The 23,148-nt window shown below is 42.2% G+C and overlaps 1 protein-coding gene across 1 annotated transcript in view; it reads right to left on the bottom strand.

Annotated features, from left to right (window-relative positions):
* The window catches only part of ERMP1 (endoplasmic reticulum metallopeptidase 1), a 58,169-nt gene that overhangs the window by 16,320 nt on the left and 18,701 nt on the right, over nt 1–23,148 (bottom strand). Inside the window, exons 5-12 of the mRNA XM_056130585.1 lie at nt 20,742–20,888; nt 17,112–17,204; nt 11,608–11,820; nt 10,597–10,817; nt 7,101–7,275; nt 6,601–6,791; nt 1,688–1,840; nt 18–220 (exon numbers count right to left, since the gene is read on the bottom strand). Of these exons, the coding sequence (XP_055986560.1) occupies nt 18–220; nt 1,688–1,840; nt 6,601–6,791; nt 7,101–7,275; nt 10,597–10,817; nt 11,608–11,820; nt 17,112–17,204; nt 20,742–20,888 (1,396 nt within the window). The remainder of the gene's footprint in view (nt 1–17; nt 221–1,687; nt 1,841–6,600; nt 6,792–7,100; nt 7,276–10,596; nt 10,818–11,607; nt 11,821–17,111; nt 17,205–20,741; nt 20,889–23,148) is intronic.

The following is a 23,148-nucleotide window of genomic DNA, read 5'->3' as shown; positions in this document are numbered from 1 at the left end:
GCCAAGTAAGGACCCACCTGTTCAGAAAGTGCACTGGAAGGTACCATGGGAAGCCACAAAAGGGTGCATTTTCCTCACAGTTGGTTCGGATGGTATCATTGATCTCAGGAATGTAGGGTGTTATGTGAGACATACCAGTGTAATCGAATCCATTTATCCATATTCCAGAGTCCCGCTTAACTACATTTCCATCTAAGCCATGAAAAGTTCTCGTCGTATGCTGAAAAGAACAAGACTAATGAAAAAAAAGCACTTCAACTACTTCACCCATATTCCCACCCCCAGATAAACAAAGATCAATTGAGTCTGACAATTCCAAGTAACCATGTGGATACAGAGTCAGAACTCACATACACTGCTGGCAGGTGAATACCCTGGCATAATCTCTTTAGGAAACTGCTTCACAGTTACTGAATGAATATGGACATACCCTTCAAGCCAGCCCACTCCTGAATCTGCACCATACAGAAATCTGCAAGATTCAAGGGTATTGACTGGGAACTGTTCACATTAGCAAAACTAGAAACCATCCACATGTCCAACAAACAATATAAATGACAAATTAATTCCCTGGGGCCTCCTTCCACAATGAGACTATTCTGCAATAAAAAAATAATTACAGGGGTAAAACAGCAAGAAAGAGTCTCGTGGCATATTGCCCACTGGTCGTGGGCAAAAAAAGAAGTCAAAGTATCTAACATCCATTTTCACTAGCATTTTAAAATGCTTATTTTAAGATAGTATTGACTGATGAAAAGGCCTTGGCCTTAGATTATGACTGAGACTAACAAGTAATGGGGGAGGAGGGAAGAGGGGACAAAAAGTGATACAAGGACTCTGGGGAAGGGTTTGGGGCACATTAGTGGTGGTGAAGGTACAGTAACTTTGTATAGCAAAACCACAAATGTTAACACTGTTGTAACCATGTTAACTAACCTGTAATAAAAATTTAAAACTAGGGGCCCAAGCTATCACAGAGTTTTCTTAGCACACAACCAACCCAGGTTCAATCCCGGGCACACAATATGGTCCTTTGAACTCTATCAGGAGTGATCCCTGAGAACAGAGCCAGGAGTAAGCTCCCAGTATTTCCAGGTATAGCCTAACCCCCTCCCCACCAATAAATAAATAAATAAAATCTAAGTATAGGAGCTTAACAATAGTGCAGGGGTAAAAGCATTTGCCTTGCATGTGGCCAATCCCAGTTCAATCCCTAAGTACCTACTATGGTTCCATGAGGGATCCCTGAGCACCAGAGGGTGTAGCTCAGACCTCCTCAAACCATAAAATTAAAATTTCTTTAAAATATGTATTTTTCCAGCTTTAACAATTCTTAATTTTATTCATCCTGCAGACATTTTTACCATCGTGACTTCTAAAAGTCATTACTGCATGATACAAATCTGCTTGATTTTCTAGATAGGCAAATTTTTATAATCTGAATAGTAAAATTTTTAAAAAGAAAAGAAGTAGACATTTCCAACTGAGTCTCCTAGGAGAAGCGTGGTGAGCTGCTAAGACCACCTCTCGATGCTTTGTATTCTCCCTGCTGCCTTACCAACAAAACAGTTGAGTATATCTAAATAGGTCAACAGTAAAGACGTCTGTTGGTTGACTAGTGAAGCTCAAAAACACACAAGGCTTTCCTCTTCAGAATTTTTAACAGCCGACACAAAATCACTCTCACCTGTAGAAACACTCTCTTTGGCTTTGGACTGTCAGGGTTGGAACTGTATGGGAAAAAAGTTCCACTGCAAACGAGGAGGAATGTAACTGCACACACTCCAGCTAAAGTCAACAACGTTTTTCTTGTGCTTTTGACAAGGTAGATGAAGTTAATCTGAAATACAAAAAATAGAAAAATTATAGAGACTTTGGCAGAAAGGTGGTTTTGACTATTTTTATAAGAGGTATTACCTTCTCGCCAGCACAGCAAAGCCTGGCAAGCTACCTGTGAACGTATTCAATATGCCAAACACAGTAACAACAAGTCTCACGATGGAGACGTTACTGGGCCCGCTTGAGCAAATCGATGAACAATGGGAGGACCAAGACCGTGACCATGACCTTCCAGGCAGTGAAGAAAAATTCACTGTTTGCTAACAAACTCCCACCTTGCATACTGACCATGAGGATGTCCATCACAGGTCAGAGTACAGATAAAGGAGCAATGGCTGCAACCTGCTGTTACATGCCTTTTTGACAAGTAGCCAGACACAAGAGGGAAAAATAAAAACTCAGTGTCTCTACTCAGTTAGCAAAGAGACCAGAGGATATAGATCCATCATGAATTACACCAGGACCTCACTTGAACACTCTCTAGATATCACTGTCCAGCAAGGAGTATTCAACTTTACCAAATATTATTCTTTTACTAAAGGACCAGAGGCAAGATTCTTAAAAGCAGTCTTATTGCAACAAAACCCAATTTCCATGGGTAATGCTTTTTATAATTTGCCAAAGTGCTGAATTCACTGAAACTAGCATTTAGACGTACCTTCCACACTGCCTATGGCCTGCATATGGCCAGAAAACTACATTAGAAAGTAGTACTGCCCTTTCAGTGCCAAGTTAGCACATCCGTGCAATCAAAACAAAAAACTCTGAACTTAGGTGGGTAAAGTAAGTGGCCTAGAATCAAGGTAGACATAAAACAAACAAACAAACAAAACCCTAAATATGCTTCTATTATTTCTTTGCTTTCTTTGGCGGATGAGAGTGGGGGCTCTGGGGGTTGGGGGTGGGGGTGTCACACATGGCTGTGTTTAAGCCTCACTCCTGGCTCTTTAGGGCTCAGGGGACCTTCTGAGGTGCAGTGGACCAAACTCAGGGACTGAACTCAGGTCTGCCATGTGCAAGGCAAGTGTTTTATATGCTGTGCTATCTCTCTGCACCCCTAAGTCACTAAAAATTCCGTTTTAACTGAATTTTTAAAAGTTATAATGGACACATGACTTGTATATATAAGTCCCCAGGCCCTTAGATATTTTGAAGCAGGGTCAGAGCAATAGTACAGCAGGTAGGGCATCTGCCTTACACGCAGCTGACCAGGATTGGATCCCCAGCATCCCGTAAGGTCCCCTGAGCCCAGGTGCCCCCAGCCCAATAGGAGTAATTCTTGAGTGCAGAGCCAGGAGTAACCCCTGAACATCACTGGGTATGGCCCAAAAACAAAACAAACTAAAAAGAAGTTTTAATGGAGCATTCTGAGAAACAAGCATCTAAACCTTCGCCTTCTCTCCTGTATCACCGATCCTCTCAGGTCATAACTGGACAGTTAAGGAACATAAATGTGAAAATAGTTTTTCAGATAAAAATAAAGACTGAAGCAAATATAACCTACCATATACTCCGTCATGTAAAAGTAAAGGATTCTTATTTACAAGGCAACAATATCCCATCCCGCGTAGCATGTGCGTTTAGCAAAACACTATTGCATAAGAGTTACGAAATTCAAAATGTGGGTCCTTTGAACATTTTTCAACTATTCTTCCCATTAGATTAGCAGATCTCCACTGGAAGAATGTTATATTAAGTGAAGATAATCTTTCAGGTGAAAAAACTACCCTGAAATAATTCTCTGCACCTTGCCATTCTCAAACCAACTAATTCCCAGCATGGTCCTACAGCCTCAGTCGACTAATTCCTACATCTACACTGCCTCTTTTTTCTTGGCAGGGGAGAGGGGAGGAGGGGCGCAGGGCACACCAGAGGTGCGCTGGGCTTACTCCTGACTCGGCACTCAAGGATCATTCCTGGTGGGCTCTGGGACCATATGGGGTGCTGGGAATGGAACCAGGGTTGGCTGCATGCAAGGCTAATGCCCTACCCGGTATCCTATCTCTCTGCTCCCCCACATTCACTCTTTTCCACAACTTCGGCCTCTTCGACCCATCTTCCAGAAGATATTCGGTAATGCTCATAAATGAAATGGCAATCACAGAGCAGAGAAGGAAACTGAAATGACCATGTGTTCAGTCCACTGTCCTAATTTCACGCTCTTCAGTCTTAAGAGCTGCATCTTACATTACTGTAGATTCTGAAATGGGTGTAAAATAAAATGAAGTGTGAGAAGGGGCTGTGCAGTGCCTGATGAATGCACGCCTCGAAGACTCCTCTGTCTCCTCCTTACCCATCAGCGTCTCATTGACTCAATCTAACTATGATATTCCCAAGGGATAATCCCAGAAAACCTTTTAACTGATTACTTGACAGAAAGTTAATTGCCATTTAGCAAATATATTTAAGAAGCCCCCAAGGACTGAAAGAAATGTTCTCTGAACTCTGCAATGTAGTTCAATTCTCCATTAGCCGAATCTAATGGGCCATTATCTTTACCACTGTTACACATACATAAGAAAATGATGAGATTAATGCATTGCACCAAGAGCTACTTGACATTATAGTTAAAACCGGAAAATAATTGGAAGTATTCCAAGAAGTACTTTCAGGATAAAGTGTTATCCTCTAAATCCATTAGGAAACTCCAAAAAGAAAAATACATGTTAATCAAAAAAAAAAAAAAAATACATGTTAATCTTTCTCCTGAATTCCCAAGAATTGCTTTGGGGTCATTTTCAATTTCCACAGTGAAGTTGCAGCTCATAACATAGCTGACTCCAGATTAGAAATTAGTATACATCTGAGAGAACACCACCAATTCCTTTAGTCCCTATAAAAGCACAGAGGATTTAAAGGTTTACCATTAAAACCAAAAGTAGGATCTCTGCAGACAATACAGAGCACTTTAGAATTTTCTACCTATTCTTGCGGATAGCAGTAAGGACTAAATAATTACCTTTAAAGGTAAAATGCCAGAATGCTTTAAATATTTTTAGGACTCATACAACTCAACACAAATGAGTGTGTGTATAAGAATTACTATATGAAACTTTCTATCAATCTATGTGTGCAGTCACATACCCAAACCTTCTCTGGTTATTTAGGGGACATCCCTGAATAATACTGACATGGCACTCTTTCCGGTCTCAACCCTAAACTCAGGAAATGCCCATAACCTGTTAAGCCATAGGCCCTATCTTATTTAATCACATCATTGCCCTGTGGTTAATTTAACTACAGAGCATTGTTAAATACTGAATGAAAAATTTCACTATTGTAGGGCCCAGAGAAATAGTACTTGGGTTAAAGTACTTACTGGGGTTGGGGTGGGGGAGAGACAATTAAGAGGGTGGGGTGCTTGTCCTGCATGCAGCCAATGGGGGTTCAAGCCCTGGCGTTCCATATTGTTTCCTGAGCACAGAGCCAGGTCCCCTGGAGTGATCCCTGAGGCAGAGCCAGGACTAAGCCCTAAAATAGCCAGGAATTTGCCTCCCCCACCTCCCCCAATTAAAAAAAGAAAAAAAGATGCTTGCTGGTACTCAGCTGAATCCCTCCCCAGTTGAATCCCTGGCACCCTATGCAATGCCAGATGTGATCTCTGAGAACAGAGCCAGGAGTAGGGTCTGAGAACTGCCAGGTGTGGCCCAAACCATACCTTCCATCCCTTAAATCTACTATTTCCACAGAGAAAAGAACCATAATAAAGACCAAAACTTGGGGCTGGAGAGAGCACAGTGGGTAGGGCATTTGCCTTGCATGCAGCCGACCCGGGTTCGATTCCCAGCATCCCATGTGGTCCCCTGAGCACTGCTAGGGGTAATTCCTGAGTGCAGAGCCAGGAGTAACCCCTGAGCATCACCAGGTATGACCCAAAAAGGAAAAAAAAAAAAAAAAAGACCAAAACTGTCTTTTCTATTTGCTCCCTAGTCTCAAATCTCAGAGTACACCCAGGAGTATTCAATAAGTACTTCTCTTAAAATCTTAGTCAAAAAATCTCTCTAGAGATCTGTCACCTCTAAAGGGTCCAGACCCGAGTTCTGAAGCACAGGGTCTACAACAAGCAAAATTCTGCCTGGAGGAGTGGAGGGAGATCAGGATGTCATTTCTGCAGTTTCTCTTTTCTTCTTTCTAAAGCATTTCTGGGAAGAGAAGCAAAGATGTATAGCAAAGGCAAAATTCTCCAGAAGGCAGAACTCTAATATTGTAAAGTGAGGTTGACCAGGCCTGTGATACTCTTTAATTACTTGTTAAATGAAGGTGTTGTTGGTTGTATGCGCATACATCACTCAAGGAGACAGAAGGGCAATGATCTCTGAACATGAATAGTAAAACAGCTCAAGGACAATGGGAAGATTCATCAGAATAAGTCTTCCTTCACTAGCTTTAACAGCCCTAATAAAACTACCAAGTATTTACTAACATTTGCCTCTAACTAGTAACTTCAAATCGTACTACTGAAAATCATTCCAAATTTTCACCAACAAGCAGTGAAGTTCATTCCACAAATTTATACCCAGGCAGTTTGAAAAACTATTTGAAAAGAGGATCTGAGAGCCTAAGGAGATAAAAAGAAATCCCATTCTATGGTTTCTTACCATACCAAACCCAAAAGATGTACCCAATCATTCTTTCTTCTGCATAAGAATTTCTCAGTTACGCAAAATCAGCACTATTTCACAGAAGCTCATACAGTCAAGCATTGCATATTCATGTAAGAAAGAAAAGAGAAAATTTGAAAACTAATTTTTTTTCCCTTACAAAATAGGAAGAGAGAATCATTGTACAACCAGCCAAAATGGAAGCCAGGACGACATCAGGTGGGATTTCCGAACCGCTTCTTCCAAGGATAGGGGTAAACATCTCAAACACTGCCCAGATGAGGTACAATGCATAAAGATAAGGAACAAACATCCCCAAAAGATAAAAGGCAATGAATTTTCCTCCGGCACCTAGAGAAGAGAAAACATACATCTCTTAAGTCCTATAGAGAGATTTTCACAGTACTGGTATACTTTAGCATCTACTACAAATTAGGTTAGATATGACTTATCTTTTGGGTTCGTGTTTAGTGAGGGGAAACCCTTTCACTCAGCGAGAATACAGATAATTTTTTTAATGTAAGAACTGCATTAGCATATATTCATAAATAGGAAAACTGGATGGAATATACGAGAACAGAACAGAGAAAGAGCCCTGAAAGCCTCATCTTACTATGTTAAGGTATTTTCTCATTTGTAACAAAACCAAAAGTACCCTACCATGCTGCTTAAAGTCCTTGTGCACGCAAAGCTTTGTGAGCAATGGAAATGCCACCCAGACAGCGTTAATAAATGCTGAGCAAAGTCCACGGTAAGTGAAAGCTACAAGGAAACCACAATGCACAAACAGCAAGATGTCAAAAAACAGTTCTCCCAGATACTGGTCACTGGCATTCTGAAAAAAAAAAAAAGAAAAGAAAAGAAAAACATACAAGCAGTCTCATTCACCATTCACAAAGAACTTCTATTGTAACATCATTGCTTGTGTGCACAAGAGCTACACAATGTTCTGAGTGAGGTCTACCCTTCAAACTTTAGATGCAAAGTTCCCAGCACTGGTGTGGTGAGGCCGTCACCTGGCTCAGGGGAAAGGGGGATTTGGTGCAGGTAATCCTTACTTTTGCTCTGCTGGGCTAAGAGGAGCATTTGGAAGTCATCCAAAATAAGAGGGTGCTCCTAAAAACATTGACATCTTGAAGCTTCCCTAGTTTTACAACTTCTGTAGAATAACAAATTAATCAGAAAAAAAAAAAAATGTGTGAATAAACAAGTGGCTATAGCACCACCCACAGCACACCTGGGGAATTGCAGGACTTTTCTGGGGGGGAAGGAGGGCTGAGGGGGTTCTTTTTGTTTGGGAGCCTCACCCAGCAGTGCTCGAGTCTTACTCCTGGCTCTGTGCTCAGGAATCACTCCTGGTTATGTCTGAGGGACTGTATGTGTCGCTAAAGTCAAGCATATGCAAGGCAAGTGCTTTACCCACTACACTATCTGTTCAGTCCCCAACTCAGAGCTTTTAAAAAGAAACAATGTTAACTATTAATAAAAATATTTTACATTAAGTTTCTGAACTCTACACAGATCAAGTACACAGCCTCTACCTACCAAAAGTTGGAGTAGACCCCTGCCAACTCCAGTTTTTCCAATCCATTCTGCAGACTATTGCTGGAGTTTTTATACGAAATCACAGATTGCCTCACTGTCCTACTCAGAAAACTGTAATGCTGGCTGCACTGATTTTTAGGATCCAATTTCACCCTGGTGTACTTTTCCAGTTACTATGCTGACCACACTGAACTTCTTATTAACTATGACCCAAGTGATCCTTTTGAGATAGATACACACCCACTGATGCTCAGTACTTCCTCCTGGTTCTGTGCTCGGGGTCACTTCTGGAGGTTCTCAGAGGACCCTATACAGTGCCAGGATCGAACTGGGGTCAGCTACATGCAAGGCAAATGACTCTACTATCTCTCTGGTCTCTCAAATGTATCTTGTCCATTCCCATCCTTGACTGCTCATCAAGTCGTTCTCTATCTGGTACATATCTACTTGTGCTTCAAAACCCGGCTCAGGGGCTAGAGCTATAGTTCAATGGGTAGGGCGTTTTCCTTGCAAGTGGCTGATCTGGATTCGATACTAGGCATCCCATATGGTCCCCTGAGCACCACCAGGAGCAACTCCTGAGTGCAGAGCCAGGAATAACCCCTGAGCACTGCCAGTGTGACCCAAAAAGAAGAAAAAAAAAAACACCCACGTTCAGATGTCACATACAACTTCACAAAACCCTATGATGAGAGAAAATTCATCTTCTGGAAAGAAGAAAAATTCATCTCTCTGGCTCTGTATTTCGAACATTTTCTGCATTTTACTCCATTTCACTTTGTTCCCATGTGATATAACCATGTGGCTTATCCATCTTCCCCAGTTGACTGAGCTACTCAAAGAAAGAGACAGCTTTCATGTGTCTTTCTACGCACTGGGTCTTCTAGGTACTCAAAGAATATTTGTGAAATGAAAATGAAATGCATTATTCTTTCCATGTGGTTTCAATACAAAGATCTGTGAATGGACACTGAAATTAGGCAAGTAAACAGAATTAATTTTACCAAGAATTTCTGTCTCTCTCCCCTGCCACCTTGTTTAATAAATAACACTCTGACTATACATATGACACAAAGAATAATCATATGAAACTGTGCCCCCTGTCTAAATCTTTTGAAAACTAAAGGCACTAAGATACTAGTCTCAACCATAAACATATGGCTCAATTCCAAAGTCATTTCTTCAGTAAGGCCTGCTAATATGGAAAGGCTCCTCAGAACACACCAAACATTAACTCAAATAGACACCAAGGTTCTGGTATCAAAGGCATTCTTGTGCAAAGATGTATGGTTATATTCATATGTTTCTATTCTAACCCCAAGTCACAAAATCTGTTTTCTTAAAAATATTGAACGATCTTCTCCCCACTTCAACTCACTTAAAAACCAGAAATCTTGTCTCTTTCACTATAATTTATTTTTAGTCCTATATCCCTGTTTTCCGGACTGGAGCAATAGCACAGCATGTAGGGAGTTTGCCTTACACACAGCTGACCCAGGTTCGATTCCTCCGCCCCACCCGGCAAGCTACCGAGAGTATCTCTCCCGCACGGCAAAGCCTGGCACGCTACCCGTGATGTATTCAATATGCCAAAAACATTAACAAGTCTCACAATTGTGAGACATTACTGGTGCCTGCTCAAGCAAATCGATGAACAACGGGAGGACAGTGACAGTGATCCCTATTTCCCAACTTCTTATTTTCACTAAAAATCTATATACTTGTAGCTGTAACAATATGATATGGCAGTATTCTCCAAGTCAGAACAAATCATTTTTCAACCCAATCCACCTTCCCTCTCGGCTTTCTTTACCAATACGGCTAATCTCCAGTCCATACGCATATTTCATCAGAATCTGCATCAATGATCTCTCTCAGAAGTGGGATAAAAAGTAGGATAGCAAGGGAATGACAAATGGCACAAAATTATAGAGTCTGAACTGGTCTACAGAACTGAGCTTACCATGGTGGGGAGACAAGATTGATTTGGGGGTAAGGGGAGGCCTGAGACAATATTGAAGGGAAACAGACACTGGTGGAGGGTGAGATACTGGAATATTACAGGCACAAAACACCACTGCGGACAGTGCTATGAATTATAGTGACTAAAATTTTAAAAACTGTTAATTAGTTTTTGACAAACAGAAAACTTGAATTGCTACATTCCTTCAGGCAGTAAAACTATGTTAGTGCTTTTGTCAGACAAAGCACAAGGATGATAGCAATGAACAAAACAAACCCAACCCAGAACTCACAGTTCACTGGAGAACAGAACTACTGGGCCCAGGGAGGGCAGGAAGTTCAAGAGCAAAGTTACCAAAACCGTGGCAGATTCAGCAGAGGCAAAAATCTATGCTAAAGCTTGCAGTCAACATCACCCCAAACATTGTTCAGTCTTATAATCTCATTTGAACTCTGCAAGGAGGCCCTCAAACTAAAAAATCATCCAGAAAATTAACATGTTCTGAGAGTTAGTTTTATATAACCATGCCAAACCATTTTTGAGAGATTAAAAAAAAAACACAAAACAACAAATTCCATTTGAGCTTGTCTTCAATCCTTGAAGGTAGCAAATAAATCAATAAATTAATAAACGTGCTTTAAGACTTACCACATAATAAAATCTTTTGGCAAGAGTATGTATAAGTATTATTTTGGCTATAGCTGCTGTTCCATACAGACATACGGAGACATAGAAGTGGTTATACCATGACAGTGACTGTCCAATGAGCGAGATGAACACTGCTATAATGAGAACGGTAACCAGGCTAGTAAACCAGCTTATCAAGGTGATGCCAAGTCCACAGAAGAAGTCCTTTGTGTAGTTAGCAGCTAATGAAGAGAGAAGGGAAAAAAATGAAGGTGACCTTTATTAAAATCAGTCTCTTACACGCTCAGTAGACATGGACAAACATTAAACACAAAATTTACTACCACAACTAAAAAGTACTTTCAAGTTCAAGAGGTAAAGTTTGTTAAACACAAGGTAAGGGACGATATCAAATAACATTTAACATTTATTGAGAGTCTGTGAGTACTAAAAAACTCAAAGAGGGCAGTCTTCCAGGAATAGCTATGATATTAATTCCTAACTAGGGAAATGGATTCATCGCCTGTGAGATGTCTGTATATCAATGTCAGCATAATGGAAGGAACATTCCACATAAAATCTCACTAAAAGAAGCCTGGGAAAAATAACTTGTGATAAAGAATTATTTAAATTGCTGCTATTATTTTAGGTAGTAATAGCACCTAACAACATACATTCTGAGATATTTCAAATAGGAGACCAACTGCCAGAAGCAGTTCATTTAGACATCAGATAGTGAACTGTTGGGCTATAGTGTGGGACTATTTAATGGGACTTTTCACTAAAATCTATCTAACAATCTATTTTCCCAAAAGTTTCTAGCTGGTACTTCTATCAGCTACTGCCTACTCCACAAGACTAAAAGTGAACCACGCATTATCAGTCTGATTCTCAGTTAGAAATACCTTCCAAGCCAAATGCTATTTTATGATTTTTGAACTTCCTGGGGAAAAAAAAGGAAACTGAATTTAAAAACATTCAGGCACTTTCTATGCTCTTGTCACAATTACAGATTTAGAAGAAAGTACTTACTCTTACGTTTGGGCTGCAACATTTTTCTGCCCAGGTACAAAACAACAGCCATTACCACCATGCAGTTAATGATGGAGCCCATCCGAGACGGGTAGGCGACAACAAAAAGGCCAAGCACGTCAAAGAAGACGACGTTTCCATGCTGATACTCTGAAGAAGCAGCCACCACATCAGAGGTAGCGAGGTATTTAAGAACTGCTAAAATGTTGTCACCTTAAGAAAAGATAATAAAAGTTGAATAATCCACCCACTGTTTGGGTTAAATTAAAAAAAAAAAAAGACAACGTGACTTTTACCATTCTAGTACTCTTCCCTTTTCTTGTTAAATTTATGAAATAATGCCCATGCCCCTTACTCCCAATTCCTCTCCATTCAGCCAACTGCTCTGTATTCTTTTCATCAGAACTATTCTCTGATCAACTTTATCCTTGCTGTTAACAAATCCGACACTTTTTTAGTCCCCATTCACTGGAACAAAAGCTTAATGCAGCAAACACTACTATGGACACCAGAAATTCAGTGGTGAGCCAAGAGACAAAAATCCTCTAGATAAGGCTCACAGACATTAAATAAGTTTCAATGTATATATTAAAACTAATAAAGAGTATCTATTATGTCTCAATTTAAAAATGAGAGGCACATAGGATAGGGGATGGGCTGGCCCTTCCCATCCCCCAACCCCAATGGGACCCTGAGATGATGCCCACGAACTGCATCCGGCTACTATTTTAGGTCCTTAACTAAGGCCATGATCCAGAGACACACAAAAGAACACACAAAAGAATCTTGGAACCAAGCACCTCGCTGCAGAGATGCCGCCAGACTTTGCACCAGGCTGATTTCACAGTGCTACTCCAGACAAGAGCAGGTGCTGTCTCTCCACCTACCCTCTAGGAATCCCTGTGGCCGCCATCCTCCAAAACCCAATGAGAAGCCAAGATATGCGGGAGCAGTAACAGCAAACACCAGGCCTCACGGGATAGGGGATGGGGCAGCCTGTGTCACCCCCCACCCCAATGGAACCCTGAGATGATACCCAAGAACTGCATCCGGCTACTATTTAAGCTCCTTAACAGAACCATGACCCAGAAACGCACAAAAGAATCTCGGAACCGGGCAGCTCACTGCAGAAATCTTTCCAGACACTAATTATCTAAAATTTTAGAATTCCAGGAGTGCGCGGCTGCTGCTGCAGCCGCATGACACCTTATGCTATTTATAAGAAGCAATACAAAATTGTCTAGCATTGCCGTTTTGGCAAGTTTGAGTGGTGGCAAGAAAATTCCAAAAAATTAACGGTGGGACTGGTGTCAAAATATTGAATGTAATCGAAGTAGAGAGTATTGTGGAAATTGTCTGCCATACAGGCAGGGGAAGGGTTGAAATGGGAGAGGATACTGGGGATTTTGGTGGTGGGAAATGTGCACTGGTGAAGGGGTGGGTGTTTGATCACTGTATGACCAAAACTCAAACATGAAAGCTTTGTAACTGTATCTCACAGTGATTCAATTAAAAAAAAATAAAATAAAGAGTGAGAGAGAGGCAGCAGAGACCCCTGGGAATGACTCTATCATGGTAAAGGATGAATAGGACCTAGTTTCAATGAGGAAAATTGTTCAGACTGAGAGAGATATGCAAATGAAGGTCCTGAAGAAAAAGGACCCAGATACAGAAAAAAGGCCTGAATGAGGGAGAAGGGATTCGGCGGCAGCTGGAGAGTGGGGAAAAGTTCCTATCAGGCAGAAACTGGCCTATCCAAGGTCTGAGAATGCCAAAGAATGAATGAGCCTGAACCTTAACAGAAGAGCAAGAAGAGCCTTTGAATGGCCCTCAGTTTTTTCAACTATTATCCCATCCTTGATTTTCTCTTCCTTTCACTTTAGATATCAGACAGTACCAAACTTCCCTCATTGGTTTCTCCATCTGCCTTAAAATGTTTCCCCAAACTCAGAGTTAGTCCCTAACCTTTGCTTCACTTTTCAAAAACAACTTTTCTATTCTCTTTACTTTTCATGGCTGTTGCAATGTTTTCAATTCCCAAACCCAGGTTGCCTGTAGTGTCAAGAGCTCTGACTTCGTATCTCTCTGTTCTATCTGTCTGGTCTATAACCTCCTCCATCTTTACCGACTGAGTTCACTGTCTCCTTTCCCTCTTCCCATGCCCCTATCATAAGCCATCACTTTGTTTTCTCTAGGCTTTATACTTGACAAACTTTGCTCCCATCCCTCTGAGTCACCCCTTCTCCGGTAGTGTATCAAGCCTGGGTCTTCATTTACAGTAGAGTGAATCTCCCATCGCTCCCCTTTTTGTTTCCATTCTTTCTCAACATCAGTCTAGTGTTTCCCAAAGCGGGCGACCATGCCTGCTGGGGGTACTGGAATGATGGGGTGGAAGCAGGGAGGGAAGAGCCTGAGGTGCAAGTGGAGGGGGCACTTTACTTTGCTCCCTTAAAGAAGACAGATTTCCTGGAAAGAGATCACCGAGGGCAGAACCTTCTCAGACAGCCATCCTGGTGGAGACCTCCAGGGCTGACCTCCAAGGCTAGCTCCAAACAAAGCCCCAGCAGTCACTCCCACACCTCAAAGCCAGTAAAAGAGTAAAAGAGTTAGCTCCAGTCAGACCGTTAAGAATTCTGAATTTTCTGGAGCGCATGGCCTCATTTGTGGCCATGCTACATCACCAACGTCTACAACGCTGACATGCCAATAGCAGATGATGGGATGTAACCTAGACACCAACCAATCTCGACTAACAAAAACATCAATACAAGAAGTTATCTTACAACAACAGCTTATCAACCCTCGGACAAGGACTTAACGTACCCATGATACAACAACTTTCACAAATTTTCTTCTATAGAAACATTTTTTGATCATTCCATTAGTCACTTAGGGGTCACTATCACTATCACCCCATTGTTCATCGATTTGCTCAACTGGGCGCCAGTAACATCTCCGTCCGTCCCTGTCATGTGCTAGTGTAGCCCGATGGCATGTTGGGGGCTCTTTCAGGGTCAGGGGAATGAGGACCATCATTGTTACTGTTTTTGGTATACCGAGTACACCACGGGTAGCTTGCCAGGCTTAGGACTAACAAGCAATATAAGATAAGTTATTGTCGACCAGCTATGGGGGAAGGCTTGAGGGGCAGTTGGGAAAATAGAGACAGTGGTGGAAGGGAGATGATAGTGGAAGTGGGATTGCTGTTGGAATGAATGCCTGTAGCAAATCATCGTGAACAACTTTGTAAATCATGATGTTCAAATGGGCTGGAGCGATAGCACAGCAGGTAGGGCGTTTGCCTTGCACGCGGCTGACACGGCCAACCCAGTTCCATTCCTCCACCCCTCTTGGAGAGCCCAGCAAGCTACTGAGAATATCTCGCCCACACAGCAAAGCCTGGCAAGCTACCCATGACATATTTGATATGCCAAACACAGTAACAAGTCTCACAATGTTACTGGGCCTGCTCGAGCAAATTGATGAACAGGAGGACAGTGACAGTGACAGTGATGTTCAAATAAAGTGGGGAAAGCGGTAAAAAAGAGGTTAACTTCCAGGAAGGCAGGCACTGAGTCTTCCCTCCCCCCAAGCCCAAAAAGAGGGCCTTACACTAAATAGGTTCGGGAACCTCTGGTAAAGATCCTCTTTATTCCACTTACAGTCAGTACCACCCTGACTCCTGGCTCTCCTCCTGCCCCTCACCCAACTGACACATACTGCACTCCACTACTGGAATAATAGTACTTAGAAAACACCGTAAAGGGTCAGGGACAAGTCATTGGGCAGGAGCACAGGCCTTGCATAAGGAAGTCAAGGTGGGGGCCCTTCCACCACCCGGCTCCCTGAGCACCAAGACAGGAGGAGCCCTTAACAACACCAGGTATGGTCCAAAACCCCAAATGAAAATGTAACCCCCCAAAAACGCTACCTTCATTAGAGTCCTCGCTAGCAGGATCTGGGGACCCACCAGTGATTCTCAGTGAACAGGGCAACAGTACAAGGCGAGGGTCCGAGGAGTCAACACTGTTCAGACCCTGCAGTGCCTGGAATACCCAGGTCGCCCCAGGAGCTCTAGGGGCCTCCAGGACTGCACCTGGTGATGCCCCGGGGACCACGTGGGGACAGGGACCGAGCTTCGGTCAATTCAAACGCCCTCACATCTCCCACACCCTCTTCCTGCTGATTTTTATTGGGGTTCACACCAGGCAGTGCTCAGGGCTGACTACTGGCTCTGTGCTTCAGGACCTCTCCTGGCGGGCTCAGAGGACCGTACTGGGTGCTGGGGGCTGAGCCCACACGCGCCACACTCAAAGCAAGCACTTTACTGCTGTATTGTCGCTCCAGCCCTTGATGACTTTTAAAACCTCCTACAATTTGTTCTATCTCATTTACACAAATTGACTTCATTGCTCCCCATTTCTGAAAACATAATTTCCATTTAGACTATAGCTTTACGGTCTAATCTTTAGTCCCTACATGCACAAATACACCAACTCACTGGGTGCAACTCTCAGTGGGACTGTCCTCTCTCCTCCACGAAATTTACCGTTGGCCTCATCTCCCCTGCCAATTCCAGATCTCTCCAGAAACATCTCAACTCCTTGGTCCCTCTTCTGTCCTAGAACTTGTTCACCTGTCCTCACTGCCCATCCTTGGATCAGTATAATCATTTTATACCCTGGGCAAGCAGCCCAAGTACGTGATAGTGCCACTTCGATACGGAACTTCCATTTGCACCACGCTCTCACTGCTCATCAGTCCTACACAATGCTGGGTCAACTCTGTTTTGTTTTTTAGCTGCACCTGGCTCAGGGGTTACTCCTGGCTCAACTCTCAGGAATTATTCCTGGTGGTGGTCAGTGGGATGTTTCTGGAGGGGTTGAGGTGGGGGGGGGGGGGGTGAGAGGGTCACACATGGCTGTGCTGAGGGGTTACGCTGCTCCTGGCTCCGTTCTCAAGAAGAATACCTGGCAGTGCTCAGGGGACCATACAGGATGCTGGAGATTGAACTGAGGTCAGCTGCATGCAAGGCAAGAGCCTTACCCACTGTACCACTTTACTATCACTCCAGCCCCTTTCCAATTCGTCACAATGAAAACTCTTATGCCTTTAATCACTAAGTTAGGTGTTAAGGCTAAAATTCTCATCTCTCTCTCTCTCTCTCTCTCTCTCTATTTGTGTTTAGGTTTCGGGGCACATTTGGTGGCGCTCAGGAACTACTCCGGCTTAGTGCTCAGAGGTCACTCTTGGTAGTGTCTGGGGGACCATGTGATGCCAGTGATCTACCCTGGGCCTCAACAAATGAACAAATGCAAAGAAGCACTCCGACCTTCTGAGCCATCTCCCTGGCCCCATCAAGCCTTCATCTCTTGACCTCAAGGTCCCAGCTTATTCACAGAACATAATGTCTCCTCGGTGCACAAGGCACAGAATACGCATATACATATTGGTCATCCCAAGAATTATCCTTCAGTGTATTAAATCTAAATTAGAATACCAACCTGCTCTCTGAATAGAACCTGTTAGAATTCTGTCCGCTGTGTCATACTTGGTGTGATAAATGTATCCATTCTCAATAAAAGCCAAGTCTATTCCTAAGATATACAGAAAAAAAGAAAAGAAAAAAGAAAAGTCAAGGTCATTTTGCTTCACAGATCAACCATGCTATCAGCTTATTTGTTTAATAAGTTCAATTCCCAAATGACAAAATGTCAAAGCAATGCCATGACTGATATGTCACATATAAACAATAATGTTGGTCTCTTTCAAAATCTTTTTTTTCCTAAGTTAAACCGCTGACGTGTCACTTTTTTACCTTTGTTTTATTTTAAAAAATACAATTCATACAAAAAGTATTCTCCAACCACATAAAGCTGTAAAACAATAGATCACTGAAAAACACTATTATGTTTTCCAAATACTCAGAAATTAAACAATATACTTCTAGTCCATGGAAATGGAATAAAAGTAAAAGTTTCCCAAGAATCATCAAAAAATACCCTAGAATATTTTGGAAGTTTCTAAGAAAAATTCATAGTTTTAAATGCTATTAAAAATAAAATATTCACAAATCAATAATCTAAGTTTCCCTCTCAAATGCATGGAAAAGAAGAATAAAATAAGCCTAACTTAAGCACAAAACTTAAATAGGAAATTTACGAGCAAGAAATTATCAAAACTGAAAGAAAAATAGAGAAAGATCAATGGAATGAAAGTTTTTATCCCTAAGGTCTAGACTGAAAAAGGAAAAAAAAAGAGATGAGGCAAAAACAAAACTGAAGATCATATTATAGACATTTTCTAATATCAGATGGATCAAAAGAAATCACTAGAAACATAATTCAAAACCTGAATGAAGTACACATATTCTTCAAAAACTACCAATTACCAAAACTGACCCAAAATAAAACATGCAAACTGAAGAGTCCCAAAATGTTTTTTTAACTCAGAAACAAGATCGGTTTTAAAAGAAGCAAATACAAATTTTAGGAATAAAAAAAAAAACCAGAATGCAGATAAGAAGAATCAATAAACTTGAAACTTCTCTCCCACATTTTATGTTTCTGGGGGTCTCTTTCCTTTTTCAAGTATGGTTTCTTTTCCTTTCATAGAAGCATGTATAACAGGATTGACTTAGTGGTGACATTTGTTCTTTCACTCTCATTTGTCTGAAAAGTTCTTGATTCCTCCTCCAAACCTGAATGACATCCTCGCTGGGCAGCATGTTCTTGTTGGACAGTCCTTTCCACTCACTGCCTTGTGTGCTTCATACCACTCCATCTGGAGCTCCCACAGAAATACCTGCCGTTAGTTCTCGGTAGGTCCCCTCACACACAACTCTTTACTTTTACTTTATAGGATACTCTCTGCATCTTTGGGTTTTACCATTTTAACTAACAATGTGTTTTTAGTGTGCATCTGTTTGGGTTTTGTTTGGAATTTTTTGAGATTTCCAGTCTGGATGTCCAACTCCTTTCTCAGCTTGGGAAAGTTCTCACCTGTTATTTCTTCAAATACGAATTCTGTCCTATTTTTTCTCATTCCTCCAGAATCCCTCTACTATCAATGTTGTTCCCAACATTTATACATCACATTTACAACATCAAAGCCGTCCCGGATACCTCAGATGTTCTCCTCTTTATTTTTATCTTCTGCTGGTCTTTTTCGATGGTTTCTATAACTTTCCCTTTGAACTCACTGATTTTCAGCTTATCCATTCTGTTTCTGAGCTCCTCTATTTTTCAGTTTTGGTTTTGGTTCAGCTTGTGTGTCTTTTCGCGCTAGGATTGCTGTTTGTTTTTTCTCAAACTTTTGATCATGTGTCTGTCTTGCTTGAAATTCTCTTCCACTGATCATCTCATTTCAAAGAGCTGCTTTAGGACTGCTACGCTGATGGCTTCAGGTAGCTTACGTATAGCTCCACTGAAGGTTATTTTTTTCCAGGCTGCTGTCCAGATCTGCTGCGGGAGGTGAATTCCTCCATCTCCTAACCATACCCGATGCTCCACAAAGGTTTAGGGGTTTGAGGCCTGTGTTCACATGGGGCTGGGAAGCAACCGGGGACCTCACAATCACGTATGTCTGGCTCCAAGTTCAAGCACAGTCTGGGCAAGTGAGGTGGAAATCTGTGATGCCAAGTACCTGGTACCAGCCGTAACACCGAGGTCAAGCGTTTCTTATCCCCTCTCTGGCCTGGAGTTTGAATAAGCTTGGCTAGCGGCCAGGAGCTGAGACTGCAAGCATCCAAGGGGACTCAGAAGTTACGATCAAAACAGCCCGAGTGGCATCTGGGGGCTTAAGGTCACTAGATCTCAGCTGAAATGAGGCTACCTCAGTCATCCAGACCTTCAGGAGTCATAGATTGGTAACAGAGACGCATCCCGGCGGCTGGCAGGGAGTGGTTTGGCCAGCAGGAAAGAGAGCAGACCTGGGGTTCCCATCTCAACCACTTTAGCTTTGGAAGGCCCAAAGGTTGCTGTCTGTAGGCCTGTGGCATGCTTGCAAGTAGTCTGAGGTAGACCGGCTGCCACAGCCTGCTCACCGCTAGGACACTGTGTCTCCGCCACACCTAGGTCAGCTACTTCTTGGAGGTGGGTGGAGCACTTCTCACGGAAATTCCAGATTCCTTTGACTTACTTGATTTATTTGATTTCAAAGGTGTCTGCCCCTCAGCACTGCCTGCCTTCAGCAAGACTGAGAATTCACCAAGATGGCACCTGCCAGTGACTCGAACCCGTTATACTCTATAGCTTCTCTTGCCTCCAGTTCCAATTTCATGGATAGGACCATCAGACTGGGGTGCCCAGTGTATATGGCGCAATGTCGCCCCCTCCTCAGAGTCAAGTTCCACACCTAAGAGATCTCAGCCGCACTGCACCCTGTTGATGGTGAAGTGGTTTCTATCTCAGTGAGGGCCTTCCTCTCTCTCCCATCCGTCTGGGTGCTTTCCTCTCGTACCCTACGGTGAAAGCTTTGTTCACTGAGGTTTCAGACAAGCATCTGCACTGCTGTGTAGATTAAGCCAAGTTTTGATGCGGACTTGCTGATTTCAGACGGAACTAAACATACAAGTTCTCAGAATTTGGCCAGCCCAGCCTTGCCCCTGTGCACCATGTTTCTCTTGCAAACACTTATAAACTAGGCCGCAATGGTACAAAATTCAGCACGTAATCACTCTGCAATACTATTGTAGAGGAAGGCTAAGTCACATGGCAAGAGGTGGTAATACGAGCTTGGGAGGGTGGTGAAACTTGGCCACAAACATCGCTCACAGGCCAGAGCCAAATTTCAACTTCAGACAACTTCAAATGAGTTCCCAAGGGAGTTGACAAAATAAAGATAACAATGAAAGCCAAAGACCCTTGAAGAATCCACCACCTTCTTTTGGGAATAAAGGGCCAAGCAATTCTCCCTTATTCTGTCACGCTTCGGGGCAAGACAGCTTGTTCTAGTGAGGGCAAGCATGAAATTAGTCTGGAATTTTTAGAAAAAGGAAAAGATCAGAGAAGTTTCAAGAGAGTCCAACTATACAGGTCTCATGAAGAATTTGTTATCAGAAAATGCTGTTTACTTACAAACTTCCAGAAAGTAAAATCTGCTTTTACAAAAGCCATAGCTACTGACAAAAATACCTGGAATGTTCCCAAAATCTCTGTAGATACGGAAGTCAGTATCTGAAGGAATGATTCCACTCTGAAAAACCTCCTGAGCCACCACAGAAGCAAACGGATGCTTTGCTGCTGAAACATAGGCCTGAACCAACCACGGATTCTCGGGACCTGAAATGAACACAACACAGGGTTACGAGATGCAGGGTTCATCTGGTCAGTTTTCTTGCCACATCTATTTACTCAACACACCTGAAAAAAAGATGCTATGCTGGTTTAGGGTCTAGACTTTATTCTTTTAATCCCTTTCTCTCTTTTTTTCAATGTTTCCCTAATATGCTTCTTAGAATTTTTAAAAAACCACCTTTTAAAAAGGAATTTTTAACAATAAAATATTAGCACTACAAACCTTTTTCATATGCAAGAGCTTTTTTTTAGGATAGTCACATGACCTGTATTACCATTCCCGATCTTTCAGTCCTCTCCATGTAACTTATAACATCTCCCTGGAGAAGCAGCACATATGCCTCCCACCCCTATTAACCACAGGCCTGATCGAATGAATTAGTTCAGTCAATGGATAGTGAGTGGGAAAGACACAAACCACAACTAAGACGACTTAGCCACCACATGGGGTCAGGAATGCCACACGTACCCTGGATATGTGAGGCACTGGGTTCCACAGCAACATCATACAGACACACACACTCTCCCACATATGCACGCATGCACACGCACACGCACACACACACACACACACACAAACACACACAATTATATGAACCATCCTTCTTGTTGACTGTGGCCATGATACTGATACTCTTCCTTCAGTCTGGACCCAAAATGAATAGGTTACATGAAACATAACATATATAAGGACATAACTGCAGTTTATGCAGAACCAAAACATAGCATGGGCCCATTCTCCACCATCCAATATTCCCAGTATTCCTTCCCCCACCCCAACCCTTCCCACCTCCTGCCTCTGTGGTAGGCACATCATTCCCTCTTACTCTCTCTGTCGACACTTTTGGGTGTTATGATTTAAAAGCAAACTAATTATTATTATTATGGTTTTTTTGTTTGCATTTTGGGTCACACTCAGCAATGCTCAGGGGTTACTTCTGGCTCTGCACTCAGGAATCACTCCTGGTGGTGCTCAGGGGTCCATATGGGATGCCGGGGATTGAACCCAGGTCGGCTGTGTGCAAGGCAATATACTATACTATACTATAGCTCCAGAGGTGGGGAATGGACACTGGTGGGGGGATGGGTACTTGAACATTGACTGAAACGCAATCATGAAAGTCTGTAACTGTATCTCACGGTGATTCATTAAAATTTTTTAAAAATTACAAAATAAATAACATTTAAAAATAAATAAATAAAATAAATCACTGTCACTGTATCACTGTCATCCTGTTGTTCATGGATTTACTCAAGTGGGCGCCAGTAACATCTCTATTCGTCCCAGCCCTGAGATTTTAGCAGCCTCTCCTTACTTGTCTTTCCCAACGATCGGAGGCTCTTTCAGGGTCAGGGGAATGAGACCTGTTATAGTTACTGATTTTGGCATATGGAATATACCACGGGGAGCTTACCAGGCTCTGCCCATGCAGGCAGGATACTCTTGGTACATTGCCGGGCTCTCCGAGAGGCATATATATATATATATTTCTCTCTATGATTTGTTGCCTACTGTCTGAACTTTATCAAAAATGGTGTGGTAATTATGGAAAATGGGTAAGAAGTGTCTTATGATAAATAAAACAAAAATAAAAGATAAAATTTAAAAATGAAATAAAATAAGAAGAAAAATTAAATAAATTAATTTAATTTAATTAATTAAAAATAAAAAATAACTTTCATGGACAAGTTAGTAAGTCTTCACTGTTCTAATCCACAACAATTCAGAGATTGCTTATGACAACCAAATTTAGCAAAAAGTTGACTGATGTAGCTAGATCAAGTAATTATGAACATATTTCAGGTAGGGCGGTTGCCTTGCGCGCAGCCAGCCTGGCCAAGCCAGGTTCGATTCCTCCGCCCCTCTCGGAGAGCCTGGCAAGCTACCAAGAGTATTCAATATGCCAAACACTATAACAAGAAGTCTCACAATGGAGATGTTACTGGGCCGGCTTGAGCAAAATCAATGAACAAGGGAGGACAGTGTTTGTTTGTTTACTTGTTTGTTTGTTTGTTTCAGGGCCAGAGAGACAGTATGGGGATTAGGTGCTTGTCTTGCATGTAGGCAACCCAGTTTAATCCGTGCACCATATGTTTCCCCCAAGCACTGCAAGGAATAATCCCTGAGCACAGAGACAGCAATAATCCCTTAGCACTGCTGGGTGAGGCCCAAATCACAATGAATTTTAAGAATAATAACAGTTTTGTAACTTTATAAGCAGATAACCAAATTGCTTTAAAAAAT

This window comes from Sorex fumeus, unplaced genomic scaffold, assembly GCF_029834395.1.
Source record: "Sorex fumeus unplaced genomic scaffold, SorFum_2.1 ptg000079l, whole genome shotgun sequence".
Classification (NCBI taxonomy): Eukaryota; Metazoa; Chordata; class Mammalia; order Eulipotyphla; family Soricidae; genus Sorex; species Sorex fumeus.
This window is presented reverse-complemented; position numbering and strand designations above follow the sequence as displayed.